The 25398-nt window shown below is 47.0% G+C and overlaps 1 protein-coding gene across 3 annotated transcripts in view; it reads right to left on the reverse strand.

The window, feature by feature from the left end:
• EIF4E3 (eukaryotic translation initiation factor 4E family member 3) overlaps nt 1–18973 on the reverse strand; it is a 224931-nt gene extending 205958 nt beyond the window's left edge. Inside the window, exons 1-2 of one of the 3 annotated variants that reach the window (XM_078442818.2) lie at nt 18715–18972; nt 4133–4205 (exon numbers count right to left, since the gene is read on the reverse strand). In XM_078442818.2, the coding sequence (XP_078298944.2) occupies nt 4133–4205; nt 18715–18887 (246 nt within the window). In that variant the 5' untranslated portion in view covers nt 18888–18972. Of the gene's footprint in view, nt 1–4132; nt 4206–18714 lie in introns of all 3 variants that reach the window. The other 2 variants (XM_060633765.3, XM_060633766.3) reach the window with 2 other exon arrangements.
• Between the last annotated feature and the right edge of the window lie 6425 nt (nt 18974–25398).

Here is a 25398-nt window from a genome sequence, read left to right on the forward strand (position 1 = left end):
GCCCCAAACCTCTCCTTTTGAAAGCGACAGCCCTCACTCCCCAGTGATGTGGAAGGCAATCTGTGGTCCTAACCTACTGATCCGTAAGAGCACAGCCATCCCACACCTTCTGATGAGGGATGATGTCTTGATTACCACTGGCAGTACACAGGTACAGAAGGAACACTCTTGATTTTAACAGGTTATATGTATTTCTGATGAAGACTTTCTGTTTAGGATAAACGATGCTGGATATCCACCTACAAAAGAAATATGAAGTTTCTGTATTATGTAAATTTAAGTAACTCAGCCAATTTATAGGAAATACCGGGGTGAACATGGCACAGGTGGAACACAGTATGGCCAAATCTTGAAGGGGATAACCCGGACGGCCGACACGGGATAGAGTGTTGGAGAGCAGTGAGTTTTCACGGGTGGAAATGCTGGTTTTGTGGTAGGAAAGCTAAAAGACAGTGGGGACGAGGGAGCCCTCTCTTGCAAATCACATTTGGCAGGTAGCTCTCCATTGTCTCACAGGTAAAATCAGGCATGTTCAGAAGCTGTGTCCTATTCTGTACTGTGTCCATTCAGGTCGTAAAAACACAGGAGAAATGTGGGAAGTTTGGAAATGTTTACAAAAGAGTGAAAGGAATCAATACGCATCTGGAAAACACAACGAGATGAAAAATGGAATTTTCCAAGAAAGGCAGGAAAGTAGGAAATAAATTTAACTCCAAGCAAACAGAATTATTGTTGGCTACAGTGAGAGTGTCCTCAGCAGGGGTCAGTGGACCGTCTGGAGGCACGCGCCTCCCCACCTTCTCAGTCAGGGCAGAGTGAAAGAAAAAGAATTGAACTAGAAGGGGCGGGAGTTCTAGTCCCTGAGACGTGGCAAGATTGGCTGTTTCCACTAGATGTTTCCGAGCACTAACCTCTCAGTATCAGTGTCTCCAGCTAATAAATGGGAATAACCATTCCTCCCCGACTCCCATCAACATCTCTGATTTGCTGAAGGGCTTCAAAGTACAAAAAGACATATTATATCCTTATATATAAAGCAGTCATTAATAACACATGGTTCTCATATTTCATCCCAACAGGGATGGGGAAAAATCAAGGACACAATTAGGAATGAGTTTTTTAGTGCTGAAAGAGGGAAGGTCCAAAAATCAACACATGATCACAGAATAACAACACAGGGGAACCAAGGCATGTCCTCAAATGAATTAAAATTGGCACCAAAGCTAGTTGTTAAATACTAAGGACTATTCACAAATGTTTAGGACACTCACAGACTGGAATCCTCAAAGTCACTGACAGGTTAAATACGTTGTCGTGAGTAGAGGTGTCAGTAGGGGCACAATCTGGGGGATAATACCTTGAAATAAATAATCTACAAGTAGTGCTATGTGGTTTTCTGACAGAAAATGTGACTGAGGAAACTACAAAAAGAAGTTCCAACAGAAGTAAGTGAATAATGGCAGGTGAGGTTTATTATTATTATTATTATTATTATTATTATTATTATTATTAGATACTTACTATGTACTTTTTACCTCCTTGTGCCATTTCATTCTCAGGGCCTCATGATACAATCAGTATCAAGATTCTCCCCATCTTGAAGATGAATAAGCAGGTACAGAGAAGTTAAGCAACCTGCCCGACCCCGTAAGCGGCAGACACGGGATACAAACCCAGGCAGTGTGACCGCTCTACACCGTCACCCACATCCTCGCCAGTCAACTGATGAGGCCAAGGGGTAGCATCCAACACCATTTTAGTAAAAGCTGCCAACGTCCAAGCGCTTTACTAAGTGCCAAGCACCACCAGGAACCGTCCACAAGCTCATCAAAACCTTGTTCAACCTTAGGGAGGTAGGCACTGCAATTATCTCAGTCTTACAGATGAGGAAACAGGGGGGCAGAGGCATCAGAGATAGGAAAGAACTTCCTGACCACTAAGGACAGTGTTTCATTATCACACCTCTCCAGGCCTCCTCAAAAGAGCCCCTTGTGCTAATTACTCCCTTGTGAAAGGTCAATACCACAGCAAAGCCATATATTTGTTTATGTGCTGTATATATGTATATATCTCTGACTTATGTATAAAAAGAGTAGGATTTTTTTTTACCCCACCAAGGATCACTTTTTGCCTCCATTGAGAACGTGGCCTACAGCTTAAAGGATCCTTATACAAGCAGTCAGTTGTGATTCAGGAAAGTGGTTCATTTATTAACTTCTCATTCATTCATTCATTCATTCAATCCTTCAGTATTTACTGAGGGAAAGGAACCAGACACAATACAGTATGGAACTGTGTTATTCCATTTATACGACATTCAATAAAAGACAGAACAAATCTATGGTGATAGAAATGTGAACAGTGCTTGATTCTAGAAGAAAAAGACTGAATGCAAGGGCCCAGAGGAACTTTCTAAAGATGCAAATCTTTTTATCTTGATCTGGGTCATGGTTACACGTCTGCATACCTTTGTCAAAACTTATTAAACTGCATACTTACGAAATCTACATTTACTGAATTTAAATTATCTCCTAACAGAGTGTTCAAGAAAGTATTTCCCAGCATGTGCCAGCCTGGTTACTTTAAATTGGTCCCTGAAGCTCTAACTTGCTGCAGGACACCAAAGCCCAACCCAATGTTCTGTTGTCATGCAGGGTCAGGGAAACAGATGGACCGCTTGATCTGACTTCACCAGTGTTGTCTTGGAATCCCAGGTGGAGCTCTGATGACCCAACGTCATCACGGGGTGGAAAAAGTCAAAGGGATCTATGGACTTTCATGTGGAGACAGGCTTCAAAATCAAGTGCTCTGAGATCTGTACAACGACTGCTAGGGAAGAGGTGACGAAAGTCCGCAACATCACCGCAGGGAAGAAGCGAGGGGAAGCCTTTCCCGGAATATGAGAGCACTTATCCCTCTGGACGGGGGCCCACGTGCTGCCTTGTGACACTGCTTGTACTTGGCACGGCATGGTTATTGACAGCAGCTCTGTTCTTTCGCCTTCCACATGCTTACGTCATTTTCTCAATTGGAACAGACATGGCCTATGGTCTGGGCTGTGTTTTTACACCCGGCTCAGTGACCAGGCATGACACCTTAAAATCAGATTCCCAGGACCACAGAACCAGGCACATCAAATTTTCTGAACCAAATACTGGGAAAAGTGTCTGAAAAAAGATCTTTGTGCTACTTTTGAGTATGAGAACCTGCCTAAGGGACACAATCTAGATGCCCGTCTCATGGAATTGCTAATACATTTTTAGAGGCACAACAGGAAAACTCCAAAGCTGGCCCTTCCAGAAAATTCAAGACAACTAGTCATTGCAAGAATAAAGCAGCCTTAAAATCCTTATTCTGTCTAAAACACTATATTATCCTTGAAAAGGGGGATAAACTTGATAGACTTTGCTTTTGAAGAAAATGGAAATATGATCAACTAAATAAACCAGTGTTTTTGGAAATTTTCTTCATAAGAGTTGGCCAGAGAAAGAACTAACAGATCTAAGCTTATATGTGTTGAGAACCTACCATGTATCAGGTATTCTGCTAAGCAGGGTATAAACATTATCTTGCTCACTCTTTCCAACCACTCCGGAGGTAGGTGCTATCATTATACCAATGTTTGCAGAAATTAAAAGGGTTAACATTTGCCCAATTTAGGATGATGGAAGCAGGAAACTGGCTTGAGACCTTCTACTTTCATGCTTCACACCTGCCTGCTCTTCCTAGGTGGCCTATAACCTTAGATGACCCTGCAGGGATATGATTTTGCCTCTCAGAGAAGGGTAAGAGAACCCAGAGAGGGAGTGGCCAGGCTGGTATTTGAATGGGGGCACACATCCATGTAAGGACGCAGCACAGCCTGCTGCCCCTGAGGGTCTGTGAAGGATTTAGGTAGGAACTAAGTTTCAGCAGGTCACTAAGAGAAGAGCAGGCCACTTGGACGTGCTCTGGGCCAGCCTCTGGGTTACACGTAGCTGAGCGCGGCTCTACCAACTTAGACCTGAGAGCTGACGCCCGATGTCAGAACCCTGGGTGGGGACGGCCAGCACGGCAGCCGTTTCAGGTTGGAGGATTAGAGGTCCAACATACACCACATTCACCTGGGACGTCCACTTCCTGGACGTCTTACCTGGACTGTCTGCACCGTGTAGATTTTCTTCAGGTTCGAGGCACACTCAGCTGCTGTGGCACCAGGGAGGGATCTGAGCGAACAAAAGCAAAAGAGCAAAGAAACAAGAGAAACAAGTAGTCAATGTTCCTGAAAGAAGTCTGCAAGTCTTTGCACAAATTAGGTCTGAAACCACAGAATCAGGCATTTTCTGGAATGTTCTTTAGAATTCAAGATGTGAAATTCCTACTTTGTGAAGTCATGTGTTTGCTTCTCCTAAATGTAAGCATGTTTATTCTGTGGAAATTTAATTAAAAACAATTTTTTTAAAGGAAATGTATTTAAAAAAATATTGGAAACTTAAAAAAAAAACACATTTTAGAAAGCACTAAAATCGCCTTGTCACAACCAAATCTTTTGCTAGGACTGTGGAAAAGAAACGATGCCTACTGTGCAGGTAGGTGACAGGTAAATTGCAGGATCATTGCCGGGATACAGGTTTGAAAACCTTGTCAGTTCCCCGGTGGTAAATATTCACAAACTCTTTAAGAAACAGAGCAACCTTTTGGCAACTTTAAGAAAACACCATCACTAAAAGTCAACTGTAGTTTCACCTGAAATTTGCATACATTTCCAAAACACTTCCTTTTAGAAAAATTCTTTCAGTTACTTTCTCGGGCTGATTTAATTAGCTCTGGGGAACTCTGTGGTCAGAATACATTAATCTTTAGTTTGCCATATGTTCCACTAGATGGCAACATACTACAGGTTTATTCACCAGAAAAATCCGGCACCATTTCCTGGGACTGGGTCTCATCGATCCTTAGAAGCTAAGACTCTCAGTTCCTGCCACCTTTTCTTTCTCCCTACACTGAATTACCAGTTCTTGCTCAAGACCGTTGGGATTCAGGTATGTCAGGCCGAAGATGAAAACTCACCCCTCAAGTAAAGCTTGAAAGCCTCATGTCTGGTTGTGAGGTGAGAAATGGGGTTTGCTGAGAGGAGAACATGCTGGCTTATGGTTGACCCACTAGCATCAGGCATCTGTAAAAAATGATCTTTACTGGCCACTTGCAGAGACACAGCTCCCATGGAACCTGAAGGCATTGCGCTTTCTGGAGAGCTGTTAAACCATTGCACGCTTGAGATACACACAAAACTCACAGAGCACAGAGGCAGAGAGGACAGCAAAGAAGGATGGTGCCCAGGTATAGGGGGGGCATGAGGTATGAGTGGCAGGGTTTTACAGAGTATAATTCTGGAACTATGGGCCAGTAAATGCTCTCTGGTATCTAACTGGAATAGAAAAAAATTATTTCTGAATACAATTCCCTTGTTTGAAGGTCACTAAGGAAGAACAATTATAGACCAGTTTACGGGCAAACAAAGGACCATGTTAAGTAGGTGAAATCTGATAAATAAATCTAACCCAAGTGTTTACGACTCTTTTCTAGTTGTTTATAAATATGCTGGACATTTTTTTAAAGCAATAACCAACATGACTGCATTTTCTTGCCAGACCTGAAGGCTCAAATAACTATGTTGAAGAGTGCGGTGAACAGTGAGGTATTCAATCAACACCTAACTCTGACAGTGACTGGGCCCCAGATCAATCAATCCATCAGCCCACAGAGACTGCCTTGACTTGGATAAATACTAATTTACTATTTAATGCAGGTTGTTCTGCTGCTTTTGGCTTAAATTACAAAAAGATTGAACAAAAAAACCGAGACAGACCTTGAACCTTTTCTGGATAGATTTTCACATGAGAAAATCTATTACTTTTATATGAAAACCTACTGGCATTTATTCTAATGTCTATTTCTTTTCACTTGAAAAGTTTAGCTGACCTCTCCACCAAATATGCCCAGCAGGATATATCCCTGGATTACCCAAAGCACATAGGAGAGTATATACAGGGCTCCTTCCCTAACAGGGTGGGAGACAGGTTAGGATTCAAAGGAAGGAAATGTACTTTGTCTTTCCTTCTTTTTAAAAACGGTATGTTTCAAATTTTTACTATTTCTTAAATCACACTTCAATTTTTTAACTGTGCAGAAGGAGTATAACTGGAATGTTCACCTCAGACATTAGGTCAACTTAATACAATGTGAAGGTAATACTGTTTACCTGGAAAAAGTCACTGAGGAATATTTCCTTTATATGCCTCTTTTTAAATGCCTCTGTATCCACACTGTGGTCTTTTAGTTGCATTCTAGTATAGGAGACAACCATACAAAATCATTCAGGGTCCCTCAGTTTCACTGTCTAAGTCTTACAAAGAAATCTAGTTTCCAGGGTCCAGAAAGGGATCTTGAGTACAACAACAAGGCAACTCCGTCTGGGTCAGATAATATTATCAGGAGCTAGTGTGTGAGGACACTCCTGCCGGTGTGCTAACCATTCCCCCTGCACTGCATAGCTGTCAGTGTGCAAACGATTCCCCTGCACTGCACTCCTGCCAGTGTGCTAATAATTCTCCAGCACTGCATTCTTGCTAGTGTGCTAACCATTTCCCTTGCATGGCACTCGTGCCAGTGTGCCAACCCTACCCTTTGCTCTGCACTCCTAATGGTGTGCTGCACTCCTTCCAGTGTGCTAACCATTCCCCTACTCTGCACTCCTGCTGCTGTGCCAACCCTTCCCCCTGCACTGCCCTCCAGCCACTGTGCCAACCTTTTGCCCTGCACTACACTCCTGCAGACGCACCAACCATTCCCCTGCATTGCACTCCTGCCAGGGTGCTAACAATTTCCCTGCAATGAACTCCTGCCAGTGCGCCAACCATTCCACCTGCACTGCATTCCCACCACTGAGCCCACCCTTCCCCCGGCACTACACACCCACCCCTGCACCCACCCTCCCCCAGTAGTGCCCCCCCCCCCCGTACGCCCACCCTTCCCCCTGCAAAGCACTTCTGCCCTCACTGCACTCCCACCCATGCATCCACACTTCCGCCTGTACTGCACTCTCGCCTGTGCGCCAACCTTTCCCCCTTCACTGCAGTCCCACCAGGGCACCCATCCTCACCCTGCACTGCAATACCTCCGGTGCGCCAATCCTTCCCCCTGCACTGCATTCCTGCCAATGTGGTAACAATTCCCCATTTCCCCTGCACTGCACTCCTCCTAGTGTTCCAAACATTCCCCCTGCACTGCACTCCTGCAGGTGCACCAACCATTCCACTTGCACTGCACTCCAGCCAGTGTTCCAACCCTTCCCCCTGCACTGCACTCCCACCCGTGCCCCCACGCTTCCGCTCACACTGCACTCCTGCCCGTGCGCCCACCATTCCCCTGCACTGCACTCCTGCCGGTCCTAACCATTCCACCTCCATCACAGCACTGAATCCCTGCCACCCAGCTTTGTGGGAAGAGTCTTTCCAGTAGAGCAGAGAAAGTTCTCACACAAACCAACAGGATCACCCTCAGTGAGAGGTGTCTTCTGATTAACATTTCGTGATGCTGATGTACTGGCATTTTAAGGAAAAATACCAGCTTCTATGGAAATTCGGTTTCCTAATTTCTTAATGGAGAAGGTTGGATTCTGTGATCTTCAAGGTTTCCTCTTGCTGCCGGAGTGTCTTCTGAATATCCAGGTTTCAAAGTAACGAAACAAGTGTTGTCGGAATTCCTGACAGTACAAAGTGGTTGGCTTGGCCAGTGTAGGAAAGGTATTCTTCTGTGAGCCAAATCTGATCGCGACGGTCACTGAAAAACACCACTATGCCTAATCCTCACGCCTGACCTGGGACATCTTTAACAAGCAAAACCGCGTCATATCCACAGAATCAATTTTAAAAGGGTAATAAGCAAGCTGAGATTTTAAAATAATCTGCCTTGTAAACAGGTCAGCCTGTACTTGACTTGCCGGTTCAAAGTTGAACCAGAAGCTGCATCGTCTACTGTTACTGTTTCTTAAAGTAGCAATGCGGGTGGCTCAGGGCAGAGCTGCAGGCCTGGCAGCTGACCGCCCTGCACCCCTCCTCCCCGTGACTCTGAAAGAGACTTGTGCCGGCTGGAAGATAAATGTTTGCCCCGGAGGTAAATCAAAGACACACTATTACTTATCTCACATACACAGTATATTCTCATATCTTTAACAAACCTTTGTATTTCATTCATGTTACAAACCCAAACCTCTCAACAGAACCCTCAGCAAACCCTCACTCTGCAGACCAAAGAAGGTACTCATCTGGGCGTGATGTTGCGTGCCCCCCTCCCCCCAGGGGACACGTGGCAATATTTGGAGACATGTCCAACTGTCACAATTGAGGGGGATGCTACTGGTATCTAGTAGGTAGAAGTCAGGGCAATTGTGGAGCCTCCCAGAGGGCACAGGACATCCACCTCACCCCCAACAATGGATTATCTAGTCCAAATGTCAACAGAGTCCATGCTGAGAACCCCTGTCAGAAACATGTAACAGAGTCTCAGAGGATTTATAATTTATTTAGTTAACAAAGATTCACTGCACATCTCTTTTAGCTGATGGGGACACAGTTGTGATCACTCGACACAAAGACCTGTCCTCATGAAGTTTACGTTCTCGAACTGGCACCCCCGCTTTCTGAACTCCCCAGATTCCTGAAGCCAAAGAAATTATGATCTCTTTTCTTTGCCAAGGAGGGATGAGGTGGGAGAGAAAGCCATGAGAGGAATATACTTGTCGACGATGACCCTTCCTAGAAGGACACACAGCCAGAGGGGTGGGAAATCACAGAACCAGGGACTCAGAACCTATTTTCACATCCTCTGAATTCTATACCCCCTTTTTGAGGTATACAGCTGCAGCTGAGGACACAGGAGCAGAACAATAAATGCTCTCTGGATGGATCAGATTAAGGAGTTTGAAGTGTTCACCAAGAGTGTTCCGATTTAATGATATTAATGTAATGGCCTCCTTTTATTGAGCACGTGTCATATGAGAGGGTCTGGCTTCTATTGTCTCCAATCCTTTAGCAACGCGGTCAGGTTGGTGTCATCATCCCCACTTTATTAATTAGGAAACTGAGGCTCAGTGAGTCTTTTTAAGTAGCAAATCTGGGTTCTTTCCCTGATCTGTCTAGCTCTCATGCCCATGATCTTCCTCTTAAACAAGGATGGCTCCCAGTAAAAACCAGTCACTGGCGTCATGGGTGGTCACACATGGCCTCTTAACGGCAAATCCCTCTCTCATCTCTTTTTAGACTACCTACTCCCTTCTTGGACCCACCACCTGCTCCGGACTGTCATCCCCCTGCCAACATCCATCTGGCCACACTGCAGGGAGGGGGGCAGATGTGGAGACGCAGGGCTGGGATGGATGCTACCAGAATCCCTGGCAATAACGATACCCAAAAATGTGATATAAGGGACACGATTCAGTAAGAACACATGTACCGGTCATCATTTTCTGGGGCTGAACATGAGAAGAAGATACGTCACCAAATAACACGGGCAGGAAAGCAGAGGGGCTAAGAGGATCATCTTTAGAATGAATGGACTTGAGTTCAAGTCCCAGCTCAGCCACCTTCCAGCTGGGTGATAAGCCTGACCCTCTCTGACCCTCACTTCCTGTTTCTGAGAAGATGGTTTCTATCACCCATTGCTTTGCCACTTAGATGACATGAACGAATTCTATTTAAAGCATTTACCCAGCATGTGGCATTTAGTATGCAATTGTGGCTAACATCACCATCATCATCATCACCATCAGGGGCAGAAAAACAGGAACCGATGAGCATGCGATTAGAATTGAGAGATACTGAGTACGTTTTCTAATCTGTGGGGCAGCCAGCAAGAATCCCAAGTCTGTGAGAGTTACACACACAGCTGAGAAACTCCTGTATTCCTTCTTCAGAAAAGAAAGCCCATCGGGTGCCGGTGTCTCCGGGATTAAGGCCAGAGCTACCCTGAGGGCTGTTTCCACTCCGAGTTGGCTAATTGAGAAGCTGTGATGGTTTAGGGCAGAAGTGAGAGGGGGTCCTTCGAGGTCTGCCAAGTAGGTGATTTGTGTAAAGACGTCAGGGGAACTATTAATGTTACTTACACCGCAAACTCGCAAATCCAGCTTTATATTACTCCTGTGTGTCTTCAACTGCATAACAGAATAACAGGAAATGCATCTTAAGACTCTTTATGTAAAATTTCTTTTCATTTGGGGAGTTAGGAGAAGGCAGGAAGCCCCATAAGTTTGGACCAACAGTTCTACCTAAATGGTTTACAGACACCTAAGCACCATTTACATGCAAAAAGCTAATGTGTTACTTACAAATCATCTTTATCGATTCATTAAAGCAGGTCCCTGAGAATTTCACAAGACAGAACCCTTCTAGTTCAATTTAAGTCTGAAATGCTCCAAGGCGTTTTATCCTCTCCCTTATTCCAGAAATACTTACTGAGCCCCCAATACTTGAAAAGGCCATGTATCACGTGTTATGTGCATGCATTATGTCATTTCACCGTCATTAAAACATCATGAGGTAAACAGTGGTTGCAAACCCACTCTGGGTTGCAAACCCAGAAAAGCAAACTAAGTTTGAGGGTGGTGACTTGGCCAAAGCCACAGAGTTGACTAGTGGCAGAGCTGGGACTTGAACCATGGATGGCTGGCAACCTCGCTCTTTCCCACGAACCTGAAGTGATCACGTACTACCTGACCCATCCTCTGCTTGGTGGCATGAATACAACTCTGCACCAAGCAGTCTCAACCCTCCTGCAACTTGCAATCCTCAGTTTACTTCCCTGCAATACAAACGCACCTTCTCCATTCAACCCCACCCTTAAAGATACGGTTGCTACAGGTAAGGCTCATGAATAATTCATGGAGACAGAAGCCCTTGCGAATACTCCAGGCAAAGATCTTCGCCCGTTACCTGGCTAGCTCTTAGCAGGCCACAGCACCACTTACCAGTGACCTGGACACCTGGAGATGCTTCTTAGAAAGAAAAGATGCTGGAAAGGTTTCCCCAAATCCTGCCTGCATCCTTGCCAAAGCGTGGTCAGTTAATTGGCGGTGTTGCTTGGGAGCTTGTTAGAATGACAGCATCTCCAGGCCCATTAGACACCTGCTGAGTCCTATGGGATTTGTATATATATTGAAGTTTGAGATGTGCTGGCCTGTGTCATCTAAATTAAGTCACCGTAAGAAATGCTAACAACTTGGGAAGTAAAAGCTAATGAACTACAGATAGCATCATCAAAAACACATAAAATCCCTCTTCCCACAGATGCATTTTTTGTCGTCACCCCAAGAGATGATCAACATGAGGCTGTCGTTAAATGTGAAGGACAATCCGACACAAGCTCTTAAATCTGGATTTGAGGCAAGGATCTCTTCTTTGCAAATTCTGAAGCAGGGAGTCCCTGGCTTCATTTTTTTCCCCATGAAACAGGAGCTCGGTTTCTTCGTTTGTGAAATTAAGTGGGAGGACCAGATTGCCTCTCAAGTCCTACCTAGCTTCCTTATTTCAGGATATGAGATGTGGAAGAATTGTGTCCCGTTCATTGTTCACGTTCACAAGGAAGTGGTGTTCAACAGGGCTAGAGACACCAGTGCTTGGGGTCACACACAGTCCTGAGTTCAAATCCTGTTTCCATTTTGTACTGGCTGGGTAACCTTAGTCAAGGTGCTTCTCTGGGCCTCAACTTTCTCATCTGTAAAATGTTGCTGACACATCCTACTGCAACATTGTGAGAACCTTGTGGGTACTTACGTACCGCACCCAGGGCAGCACCTAGCCCAACAGAGTACACAGGAATTAATACTGACAAGCTAGAGTGGAAAAAGATGTGAAATTTTGCAAACGGTACAATATATCCACATAACGTATGCACACACCCAATGTCCAAGCACATGATAAAAGGTTGGTGAAAGAAATGAATACTGACAATATTCCACCTTGTATGAGTGACCACTTCATTTGAGCCAAGGGAACAACCTTAGAGAGGGAGAGTTGAAAGCCAGGGATAGGTCTCATAAAGCCAGTCTTGTTGAATTTACTGACATCCGGCTCAGCAGTCAGAGGGAAAGTCTTGACAGGCTCAGTTCTGTGATGAAGAGCACCCCTCCTAAATCGTTCACTCCATTAAAGCTGATTTCGACTTAATCACTTTTATTTTTTTAAATTTTTTCAACGTTTTTTTAAATTTATTTTTGAGACAGAGAGAGACAGAGCATGAACAGGGGAGGGGCAGAGAGAGAGGGAGACACAGAATCCGAAACAGGCTCCAGGCTCCGAGCTGTCAGCACAGAGCCCGATGCGGGGCTCGAACTCACGGACCGTGAGATCATGACCTGAGCCGAAGTCAGACGCTTAACCGGCCGAGCCACCCAGGCGCCCCTCAACTTAATCACTTTTAAACACACCTGTGGCTTGCAGCCACACCAGCTTCCTGTTTGACAGTCACATACAAAAATGGTCCAGGGCCTATCTGGAACATTTAATAACGCATCTATTGAAACACGCTTCATAGTCTAAATGCTTTATTTTTGCACGTTTATTTTTATTTTTCCAGGCTTCCATCTATTTTCATTCCTGGCCTCTAAGCTCCTGGACACTAGCAAGTGGAACTCTTTCCCTCTTGGCATATAACGAATCCCTGAGCACACAGAGGTTGGGTGGGAGAGAAGTGTGACAGTGTCAGAGGTGACAGGAGCACTAGGGCCAGGTTTTGGACTGTCACCATGCCAGACCACTGACGTCCTGCGAGCTGTCTCAGGTTTGGAAATAAGGAAATGGCATCTGTAATAATAAAAGAAGGAAAATACACTTTTTAAGCAGCTAGTGCCAGGGAAGGGCTTATAACTTTCCTGGGTGAGAATGTTTAGGGCCTTCAGGCCTACCTGTGGGAAGGAACCAATGACCCAAAGACTGAGGTCGTGAGCCCCTCCTTCAGAGCGTTTCCCCACCTGAGCTCCCTGGAGACCCTTTGCCCCGTCCAGAAAATAAAATCCTGGGACAATAAGAGAGACTGTGGGTTCAGAAAGGCAAAAATGAAAGCAGGAAAGGAAAAGTCGAGATGCCAGCCACTCTGTCCCTGTCAGCTATGGCAGTCTTCTACCCTCGCCTGGTCCCAAAAGGCCACTCTATGAACAAGAATGGTATTGAGATCCTCTCCAACAAGCATGGCCTCGTCCCCATATCAGATTTGTTATTAGGAGCCCACCATTGGAATGCATGTGAAAGCACCACATCGTGAAAGGGGGCTCCCTCTGGTACCTCCTGGAACTCTCTACTGATGCTAAGGAAGCATGTGGTACAAAAGACGTCCCTTCCGGGAGGCCCAGAACCATGCTGTCATTGTGCATGTACTGTTAACGGTGAGAACAGGGATGGGCAAATGATATGCTCAGTTAACCTCATCCATAAACAGAGCAGTAATTCTTCATGTGTGATGGGTAAGGCATTTGTCACAAATATGCATTCCATCTCAGGGGTCTGAGAGAGCAGGTCCTGGGCGGGGTTGGGAGCCTCTATTTTAAGAGGCACAGCCAGGTGGTTCAGATGTAAGTGGAGAGAGATGACAGTGAAAAACACTGGTTGGGTGGAGGGAAACCCCGATGGGGTGGGTTGGTGGGAGGCTCACGTGACTGGCCTACCTTTGTGACTAAGACACAAGCACACAAATACTCCCTAAGCACCTACTATGTGCACTGTCATATCCACTCCTAGGGAGCCAGACATGAGGCAGTCCAAGTCTCATGGTCAAGAAGGAGGGACAGAGAAGCAATCAATAATTCTTAATATAAATAGTGGCCTGTAAAAAATGCTGCAGGTGCACAAAGGAGGTGGTGGGATGAATCCTGCCTAGGCCAAGGGCTAGTTAAGGACAATTACAGAGTTGGCATCTTTGCAAGGCCTTGAAGGATGCATGGCAGCCTTTCAGGTAGACTAAGGGGAGAGAGGCATCCCAACCTGAAGGAACATCATGAGACAAAGATCAGAGGCTGTCAAGTCCACGGTTACCAGAGAGACGACACGCTGGGTCCAGGGAGACACACAGAGAGTGGTGTTTCGGAGTTGGGGAGATACAGGTGATGACGCTAAAAACAAGGTGGGTTTCACGTTAAAAACAGCAATGTAGACGTTTATAACCTGCAATGTACAGATTTTAGGTTTTGTTTTTGTTTTTAACCTGCGGAATGCTTTCTTCAAATTAGAGTGGCCAGTTTCTAAAATAAACCACCACCAACAAAACCAATCAGAGCTGCTCTAGTCAAAGGAGGGTGGCGATCCACAATCCCACCTGCTGGGGGCACACAAGCCCACAACAGAGGCACCCTGAGGTGGTGACAGATGGAGTCACAGTCCGCTGCTGTGGCACAGGTGAAAAGGTAGGGGTTTGGAGTGGCAAGACCAGGTACAGTGTAGAAGGCTAAGCCTGGAAGCCCAGGTAGGGGGGTGCTGGGAGAAGGGAAGAACTTGGGGCCAGGCAGGCTAGCATGTACCTGGGGCTAGAGAGCACCAGGCCCTGCAGAGGCACGGACATGGAGGGGAGGGGCCGGATTAGACTTCCAACAGGGGACCAGCCATTGGAAGCACAGAACTGGATGGAGTAGTGTACTTTGAGAGAGGAGTCAAGGAACAAACGGAAATTCCGACTCTGAAAAATGTGTCAGATGGTGGTATTGCTAAGCAGCATGTGGTAGACTGGGTGTCTAGAACTCAGGAGAGAGGTCAGGGCTAGGGAGGCAGATTTACAGAATCGGATGAACCACCATGACAGAGAAGGGGAAGTCACCAGGGGTATAATCCCACAACCCCGAACTATTCAGGGTGGGATGGCTGGTACCAGGTGCTGATCCAGGAGCTGAGGGCAGGATGATGCAGAAAGGACTCTGGGAAGCCGACATGCCAGGGAGAGGAGACCTGCAAATGCAGGCTCCTATGGAAAAAACAAAGGAGGGTCAGGGGCACGGGAAGTGTGTGTCAGGATGTGTGCGCCATTTTGCATCAGTGGTTAAGGAAGGCCCTGCTGAGATGACACGTGAGCAGAGACCAAAAGGAGAGGAAAGCCCAGTCCTAGCAGGTGAGTGAGGGAAGGGCATTCCAGGCAGGAGGGGCTGCTGGTGGCAAAGGCCCATGCTTGGGATGATAGAGAAAGACCTAGAAGGGTAGGAGAAAGAGTGAGAGGGAGACGAGGGTGGGGGAGGGAGGGGGAAGGTATATTGGGTGGGGACAGGAAATGCTATAGCGTCTCAAAGGCTATTGTAAGTACTTTGGCTTTTGCTGAGTAAAAAGGAGAGCAGGCCTTCACTTAGGTATTACAGGGACCACTTCAGCTGCTGGGATGGGAAGGGACTGTAGGGGGTCAGGGTAGAAGCAGGGAAAATAGTCAGCACGCTCCTGCAATGGCCCAGGTGAGAGAGGTGGTGTGGCTCAGGGTTAGGATGCGGGTGGAGAGAATGCATTGGGTTCTGGATACATTTGGATGGTAGAATCAACAGCATCTGCTGAGAGTGGATGTAGGGGAGGGAGAAGGAACAGGAGAAGAAAAGGAAGGGAGAGTCACAGAGGTCTCCAAGAGTTGGGGGCTGAGCACCTGGAAGGATGGACTCACCGTCAACTGCTCTTATCTGAGATGGGAGACATGGAAGAAGACAAATTGGGGAGAGAAACTGAAGAGGTGGTTTGACTTGTGTCGAGTTCACATGTGTATCAGATGGAGACAGAGAGAAGGAGACGGATGCACACGTGTAAAACTGTGGGAATCACCAGCAAAGTGATGGAACTAAAAGCCTTGTGACTGAACGGCATCACTGGTGTGGTGTGGATGGGGACAAGAGGCCAGAGGACTGAGTCCCATGGACAATACTCAGAGGAAAGGGGGTCACCACGAGATGAAAACAAAGCACTGAGAGAGAGACATGCAACCAAGAGTAGCCTCTAAGATCAAGACAGGACGCGGCTTTAAATACCCAGAAAAGGGGAGGAAAAGTCTCCATCCTATATCCCCAACCAAAATTATACCCCCATATGCTTGAATTCTTAGCCATACCATCTAATTTAAAACAACAACAACAACAACAACAACAACAACAACAACAATGGACTTACTGGAAATTACTATTGAAAATGCAACTAACTCTACTAAGGGACTCTCCCATTCATTCATGGGGGGAAATGAGTTCAGGTTGCTGGCCTCCTAGCACTGAGTTCACACAGGGTGCTCCATCCAGGGACTATTAGTGTGTGTGGTGGGGGGGGGGGGGGGGGGAGGTGAGGTGGTAATTTGGGAGCTTCAGGTAACAGTGTTGTCAGCATTTATTAAACACTTATTCTATGCCAGGCACGCATGTGAGTATTTTATACTCATCCAATAATCCTTAGAACAGCCCTATGAGATATAGTCTATGATTATTCCCATTTTACAAACAATGAAACTGAGCATTTAGAGTGACTAGATCACTTGTCCATGGACACACAGTAGGCTGAAAGGGACAAGTAGGTAGTAGGTGCCAAAGGATAGTCTACGCGCCTCTACGTGCTGTGGAACTCAATACTGATGCCCTCAGTGGCGGACATCAGCTATGCTGGGGTGAAGGTTGCTTTGGAAAGCTCTCCTGAGAACATCACTACTCTCTATAGAATCCTGTTTCCCTAGGGAGGAATGGTTACAAATGAACTTCTAGAACATAATGTGTTCACAACCCCACAGGGAAGGAGACCAACCTACAGAAACAGAAGGGACTCCCAGAGAAGGGAATACAGCTCAATAAAAGCCATGGGGTGAGTGGTCAGGCAAAATGAATTCAAATGAAGAATGCTGGAAGTAATTATACTTTCTAAGTTAATGTAATTATTTCTATTACAAATTTGGACACTATGGACACTATTTCATTTGACTGCTGGCTTTCAGAGATCAAAAATGCAGAAATACAGACCAGGAGAGCTCGAGTTTGTGTCTTCAATGAAGTTACTACATTCTTATCCTAAAAGATCCCAGATATTCTTAGAAAGTTATTTACTGTTATGTAGTATTAAAATCTTGGACCATACTTAAAATGCTGTGCCTTTAAGTAGGCTAATTTGTGACCTGTTTAAAAAGAAACTCCCTCAAGCCTGTTTCCACCAGTCAAGAGTTTCCCCATTATAGACCAGAGATCCAGGTTTACCTTGAAAACATATACTAGGTAACAACATTAGTTACAACACACCTTTGAAAACAGACACATAATTTCATTCTGCTAAAGTTTGCCAAAACCACTCCTGTTATGACGGTAAAATGCTTTCTTAGCATCCCATAATGAAAGTGAAAATGTTTTAGATAACGAGACTCTTGAATCTACCCCACCCCCTACTTCTTTGGGTCCCCGGAAAAGGCAGTGGCTCTGAGTTTCAATTCTTACAGAGGGGTGCTATTTCCAATAAGAAGAAAGGAACAAACTTATGTCCCTTAAAAGGGTGAATATCACTTTTTAAAAACCTTGCAGGCATGTTATGGAAGGCTTTTAAAGACCTGACTTGGGTCTATTAAGTAAATTTCACAGAAAACAGCCATACACCTTCCTCCCTAACGCTTAACCAGAGAAACAGTGTCATCAAAATTTCCATAAGCTCTTGGGACAACCTTGAGGTGTCATCGTTGGGCACCCACTGGGTGACAGATACCAAAAAGGGCTTCACATTAGTGAATTTATTCATTTGTCAAAAACTTCTCGTGCTCCTGCTGTATGCCAGGTACAGTTCTAGGTGCTGGGATACAGCAAAAGTCAAGGACAAAGTCCCTGCTCGTTGGCTTTTAACAGAGGAGAAAGTACCCAGGGACTGAGACAGACTGAAAATAAAGTGATTCATACAGAATACTATGTGGCAGCATTAAGCATTACAGAGCAAAATAAGCGAGAGCAGGGGAACACAGAATGACTGCAAGGTTTGGGGTGTGCTAATTTGGATACGGTGGTCAGGGAAGCATCTCTGAAGAGATGGCACCTAAGCCGTCCCCCGAGAGAGCCATAATTGTCCCCGCTTTACTGACTAGGTGAGGTATTGCTCACCGTTGAATTCCCAGCGCCTAGAAGGCGCGTGGCTGCACCGTAAGTGGTCAGGAAGGACCTGCCCAGGGTTTGAGCAAGAACGCAAAGCGGTGTCGGCGGCAGTTTCGGTGGGGCGCGGGGTGCAGGCCCCCGCTGGGCCGCGATCCTCGCCACCCCGGCGCACTTGCCAGGGGGCCGGCCGGTCCGCTTTCCCGAGCGCTGTCACCGCGGAGGTCGGGTCCCGAGCTCCCCCGGAGCGCCGCGGGGGCAACCAGGACAGCGCCGCTCTCCCCACTTTACGGCGGGGACCCAACGACCCCCGACCGGGCCATCTCCCAGGGCCCGGCCAGGGCGGCCGCCCGCCGGCACGCTTCCTTTGCGGGGAAGAAAGGGGGGAAAGTGCTGCCGAAACTTTTGGGGCTGCGCCTGTGCCCTTCCGGGTGGAGCCGAGGCCGCCCAACACTCGCTCGCCCCGGCCCAGCCCCGGGCTCCCGACCCGGCTCTGCGCGAGCCCTGGGGGCGCGGGCGGCCGCGGAGCGGGGCCGGGGGGCCGCGCCGAGACAAAGCGGCGGCGCGGGCCGGGCGGGCGCACGGCGGCGGCCGCGGCGCCGGGGCCGGACGCGGCGGGCCCCGCGCCCCCTCACCTGTCGAGCCAGAAGGTCCAGGGCGAGTGCAGCGGGACCTCTCCCGGCTCGGGCCGCAGCGCCGACAGCTGCTGCAGGCCGAGCGGCGGCGCGGCGGCGGCGGCGGCGGCGGCGCGGGGCCCCGGCGGCTCCCGGGCCCGGGCGGGGGGCACGGCGGCCGGGGGCATCGCCATTTTCTCCGCCCCGCCTGCGAGGCCGGCGGACGCGCGGACCGCGGGGCGAGCGGCGGCTGAGTCACCCCGGCCCCCGCCCGCCCCGCCGCGGCCGCCCGGCCCCGCCCCGCGCGCCCCGCCCCGCCCCGGGCCCGCCGCCCGCAGGGGCCTGGGAGCCGCGCCGCCTGCCGCCGGGGGCACGGCACGACCGGGCCGCCAGACCGAAGCCGGCCGGCCCGCTGCGGGCTGCGGGGCCCATTTGGCACCGGCCTGCATCCCGCGGCGGGGGCGGGGGGCTTGGGGCGGGCGGGGGGAGACCGACGGCAGACCGGCCTGCGGGAGAGCAGAGCTGCGGCCGGGTATGGATTAGCGGGCTCTGGGGGTCGGGGAACAGAGGACCGGTCAAGGAGAGGGCTCACTCTGCAGCCAGACAGGGGGCCGGAGAGATGGATGGGCGGGCTCCGGAAAGATGGAGGGATGGACGGACAGACGGACCAGTGGATGGAGTTTCAGACGCACAAGTAGGGAGGCGAAGAGGGGTGCATAGAAATACCAGCAGTCTGAAGGATGGGTGGGAAAGCTGGCAGATGGTTGGAGGAGGATGTAGCGATGGAAGGGCAGATGGAAGCACAGTTGGATGTGACAGATAGATGGCAAGGGGAACCTCTGGCCAAGTGGATAAAGAAAGTGGAATGCCCAAGAGTGCAGGAAGAGAGGCCGGGCAGACACAAGGCAGGAACCTCTGACTTGGGCATGAGGTGGTGATAGGTCGGTTCTGTATTCTTCCTGGTGTGCATGTTTCCCAACTCAGCTAATTTTAAGGGAACAGAGCTCCCAGCTCAGCCTTACTGGGGCCACCATATGTCTAGAGTCAGGCACCAAGTCTGGCCCAAAGGCTGGCCAACTTCAAACAAAGGTTCTCAGAGTCAGTCTAAGTTCTCCAGATTGGCCCCAAAGCACCTTCAAAGAAGGAAACCAGGAACTCTCGAACACAGAACCCTCTGTTTTCTGAACCTCGGAAGACAGAGGATGTCACTGTGGCCATAGATTCCTGGGTCCAAAGTAAGAGCAATGCTCCCAGCACAGCTCCTTGACAAGTTTCTGTCACTCTCTTTCAAAAGAAGAGGCATGGGGGCCTGTGAACTCACAGGCATAACTGGTACGGGCACGGATGCCCTCTCAAAGCTTGAATGTTGGTTAGGTCCCTCTCTGGCCTTTAACAGCCGTGGATGTAGATTTCCGTCTTCTCAGAGATTTTCTCCCTGGCCCAGCATATGTTCGTCTCTCGGCTTGAGCATTCAGTGGGATGAAAGAACTGTAAAACCAGATGGGTTCAGGGACTTCACAGGCATTGGAAATGCCTATTATGCATCCCAAGATAAGTGTTTTCCCTAAAAGGTATTTCAGTTCAGATAAAATGACAAGCTAAACAAGACCAACGATTTGTGATCCCTACTTCAAACACAATTTGTATACAACATACGATGCTGAAAGCAGTGACATATTTATAAAATCCTTCCAATTCTGAGATCCTTGGGTTCCTTTTGGTTAGAGGCAGGGTTTTTTGTTTAATTTTTCCTTCCCCCCCCCCTTTTTTTTTTCAAGAAAAGGTGTATGTGGTATTGTTTAGGCTGTTCTGAGCATTTTATACTTATTAATTCATTTAATCCTCATAACAATCCAATAAGGAAAGTACTATTTTATGGATTTATCCATTTTATGGGTGAGGAATGCAGAAGTTAAATTAATCCCAAGGTCACACAGCTAGTAAGGGATAGAGCCAGGATTTGAACACAAGTATTCAGACTCCGGAATCTAGGCTTTAAACTGTCAGCCTCTACTGCCGTTCTAATGGGAAAATGAACAGGTCCACATAGTAAAAATAAGGCAGTAAATAGTCAGGCCTCCCTCCCTCTGAAGGCCATCAATCTTCCCACCCAGAGGAAACCACTGCTAACAGTTTCCTTCCGGAAAAATGCAAGTAGGCACATAAAAGCATGTATCTAGACACAGAAACTGTGTACCTATCTATATCTTTTAGAAGAGAAATAGAAGCATTTCATAACATTGCTGTGCCTCCTTATCTACTTAACATGATATATTTGAAGATTTTTTTTCCATATCAAAACATATACACCTACTTCAAGGGCTACAAAGTAAACCATTGTAAAGAAGTAATGTGATTTAATTCACTAGCTCAAGATTGATGTTGTTTATAGTCACTTTCTTTTATAAATAATGCTACCATAAGCATTTTTATATTCAATGTCTTTCTTCAGCTGCATAAGTTTGTTTCAGAGTAAGTTTGGAGAAGTAGAATTTTGGCCTGCATTTAAAAATCTGACACATATTGCTAAATTACTGTCCCAAGCAGTTACATGAATTTGTATGTAACTGATTTATAAATAATGGTTGCCTCTAAAGTTGTGTTTATTAAGTGATATTTATCTTAATAAAGTTCTAAGGTAGAAAGGGACTTTCCCCCTACTAATTATATTAGAACTTGTCAAACTGTCTGGTCTAGTTTCTTCCTTCTGTCCTGCAACAGAAGGTTAATATAGTGTCAACAACAAAGGGTTATTTTAAAAGTTTTATCGGTAATTTCCAAAAGAGAGTAAGCACCACATGATAAATTACTTCCAGAATTCAGAACTAAGAACAGTCTGGCAATTTTTCTTTAGTGAGTAACAATTATACACCTCCCTCTCTTTTTGCTTTGGCTTCCGGGATGCTCACAATTACATGTGATGTTTAATCATAACACTGATAGTCACCAATGAAGAAGCATCTCCATTTTCATATTAACTTACTCCTATTTTTGTTTTTAATGACCTAATTGCACATATGCATCTTATACCCTGAACCCTTCAAATCTAATTTGGAAGTAGGTGATATACAAAAAAAAAAAAAAAAAAAAAAGTTAAAGGACCTTAAGATTAATAAAACAGGTCGGGCAACATGGCTAAGGCGAGAGGCAAGCAGAGAACAATGGGCATAATTTTCATTCGCTTCCTATTCGAAATGTGTAAGACACTTAACTGTTGTTGCTGCTTTTCAGAATCATCCTTAGAAGATAAAAAAATTAGGACAATTCCCCTCCTCTTCCCCACTTTGCAACAGGACATCAGGGATTAGAAATTCAAGGCAGAAGGGAAACACGGAGGTTATCTAAGCAACCCCATCATTTTACAAATGAGGAAACTGAGGCCCAGAGAGGTGAGGTGACTTACCCGAAGCCACAGCTCTAGGAAATGACAGAGGCAGGGCTAGAACGTGCGTAGCTTGAGATCCAGGCCAACGTCCTCTCCCACTGCGTAACACACACCTCAGACGACTGGGGTAGCAGGAGGGAGGAAGAAAAGGTGACCCCACAGCCCCTAGCAACGAAAACAACAAAAAGGACTTGAGGCACTCATAAATAATTAAGCAATTAGCTGCAGCAGCTACTCCCCTCCCCTCCAGTATCCAGTCACCAAGGCAACTTGGGCAGGGTGCCTGCTGGTTGCCTAGTAACAATGTGGTCTGCTCCCTTGACATGCTCCCTAGGCATCAAAGGATTTGAGAGCTGGGAAGAGCCTTAGACAGGGGTCCCTATTCCAACACCTTCATTTTCCAAATGGGGAAATAGAGGCTCAGAGAAGCCGAGTAACCTGCCCAAGGTCACACAGCTCCTCAGAGGCACAGCTAGGCTCCATTTCCAGTTGCTTTCCATTGCACTATGGCTGCCTTGGGGATGCTGAAGATGAAGGAGAGGAGAGACATCTTTCCACAGTTCCTAGAAGAATGAGAAAGTAAGAGCAAGCCAGCAGGCAAGAAAGAGACAGAGACCTTGAGCTCTCATATGCAATTAGCAGGAGCTGGTAATCCCATCAGCCCAACTTTCATCATCGCCATGGCAACATGGGTGAGGCGGGTGCTGGTTGCCTAGGAACGAGTGGTGCTCTCTCTTCACTCACATCCAGCTCCCTGGGAGTCACAGGAATAGTAGAATATTGGAGCTGGAAGGGAAAAAGGGATCCTAACTCAGTGTCCTCCTTTGACTAACGAGGACACTGAGGTTCAGGGGCACTGTGCAAAGTCACACAGCCACACAGCTAGCTAGTGACAGGGACTCATTGTTGGCCAGCCAGCTTTTCTTGAATTCCCTGCACTTGATGCCTCTGTCATAGCACGGTGGGATGGAAAACTTCACTCAGTAAAGTCAAAACACAGGAGAGGAATTGCTAGCGGTCCCCTGGGAGGACTTCTACCACCAGTCTAAATGGTGACAATGCTGCACACAAGGCCTTGACACACAGCAGACAAGAGGTATTGTGCACGGTAGTTAAACACAGTGTCTCCAAAGTCAGAGAACCTGAGTCAACAGCTAGCTCTCCCCAAACCTGATAAGCTTCTTGTCCCCCGATGGCTCAGTCTCCACATCTGAGAAACGGGCATCTTGACATTCCCTGTCTCGTAACTCATCATCAGGAGTAAATGAGACAACACCCAGGACAAATGCCTGGCATACAGTAAAGATGCAGTAAATGCTAGGTGTTCATTTATTTTACATTCAATAAATATTTATTGTATGTCTGCTATGCACATGGCACTGTTCTGGGCTCCTGAAATTCATTAGTGAGCAATACAGACAAAAGAAATCCCTGTTTCAGTGAGCTTAATTTCCAGTGGAATGAATACGTGTGTGTGTGTGTGTGTGTGTGTGTGTGTGTGTGTGTGTGTCTATGAATGACTATATATAAACACAAACACTTATATATGTATCTACATATATATGCATTACATATATATTTAAATGTTTGTTGAAGGGGCGGAGGAACTCATTGCCAATGTGCTATGTTTATGTTACCAGGCTCCTTCTCTAAGACTGAGAAGTTTCCTGTTTACAGGGTGTGATGCTATAAATATGCAGGCCTGTCTTGGATGTGGGAACTCCCGGTTTCCTTTCTTTTAAAAGCTCAGAATAAAATGGAAGGCAGTGGCCACTAGATGGCAGACCTCAGTCTCTCTAGATTCGAGGGACAGTGAGGCCCAGGCCCTGCACAAGCTTTCAGTAAAGGCAAGTGTTGCAGTTGGTCAGTCCTAGGAGGGGCCTAGAGGAGTGGGAAAGACTTGAAACACCTCTGGGACACTGAAGATGTTGGAATTTAAGAGTGATTGCTTTAGGGAAACTGAATTCTACTTTAACCAAGATCCTGCCATGGGTGAGCTGTGTGACCTTGGTAAGTTATTAACCTTGCTGAACGCCAGATTCCTCATTTGGAACACGGAGATAATGAGAGCTCCCTCCATAGGCTGCTTTGAGGCATGTATGAGAAACACGTTTGTGCACCTTGCAACGGGCACACAGAAAAAAGCTCAACCAGTGTTACTTATCTAGAATCTGAAAGACCCTGACGGTCTGATTTCAGAGTTACAAGTGGAAGGGAAAGGGGTAAATGAAATGGCATTTGTTGAGCATTTGCAACGAGGAGACTGAAGTCCTCCCAGCCACTGAGCCTGGAAAATGTGACATCCAGGTTCAGTTGACACATCCTCCATATCTATATCCACCTATCAACTGGAGTCCCCGTTTTGTTCTTCCTGCAGCCCTTGCATTGGTCTTCCTTCTTTATTCCCACCAATAACACCCACTCCTAGTCTCACCTCCTGACTTCCAGCCAATCACAACATCCTTCTGACCAGTCTCCCTGCTTCCAGCACTTGCTCTTCTAACCCAGTGATGGACGGTAGGCTCAGCAATAGTCTCCAGCCCAATCATGCCTAAAGTGTTTCACCAGCTCCCTGCTGCTCTCAAGATCTCTTTCTGGCTGCAAGCAAGGCTCAGTATCTCCTGCACGTTTCCTGCCTTTCCAACCGCATGGCTGCACTCTTCCCCTTCCTTAAAGCTTCTCGGTAGCCTTGAGGCACCTGCACGTGCTGTTTCCTCCGCAAAACCACCAGTCTCTGCTCTGCACGACTGGGTTCTTCTCCCACTGCCGCCTCCTGGACAAGACCTTCCCACCATCCAGCTCCAAAGCAGATCCTCTTCTCCACCGATTATTTCCCTCATGCACAGGTCACAGCTGCACGGATCTACTGCCCATCTCCCACCCCAGAACATCCGGGCCAAGAGAACCAGGACCCTCTGTGCCCCTGGTACCCAGCCTAGGACTGACCACATGGATGGCATGCCACCAAGATTTGTGAAGGAAAAGAACTGGGTATACAGCAGCTGTTGATTGAAAGGGACACAGTCCATGAAATCATTTCCTAATTTCTAGTCTTTCTCCTCTGCTAGTTTATCCTTTCTTAGGATGGTATATTACTCTTACCCAAAAGCACCTTTTTTCTGCTACTTCTTTGCTCAACCTGCATGGCTGCCTGTCTCCCACAGGCTGAGGTCTGAAATCTCCAGTCTAGCATTTCCAATCCTCCCCACTCAACCCACTTTTCCAAATGCATTTGCGAGTATATTTCTAAATATATTTGACCATGTATATATAGACATCTAAATTTGCATATACTGAGAAATATATAAATATATATCAAG

This window comes from Panthera onca, chromosome A2 (genome assembly GCF_046562875.1).
Source record: "Panthera onca isolate mPanOnc1 chromosome A2, mPanOnc1 haplotype 2, whole genome shotgun sequence".
NCBI classification, from domain to species: Eukaryota; Metazoa; Chordata; class Mammalia; order Carnivora; family Felidae; genus Panthera; species Panthera onca.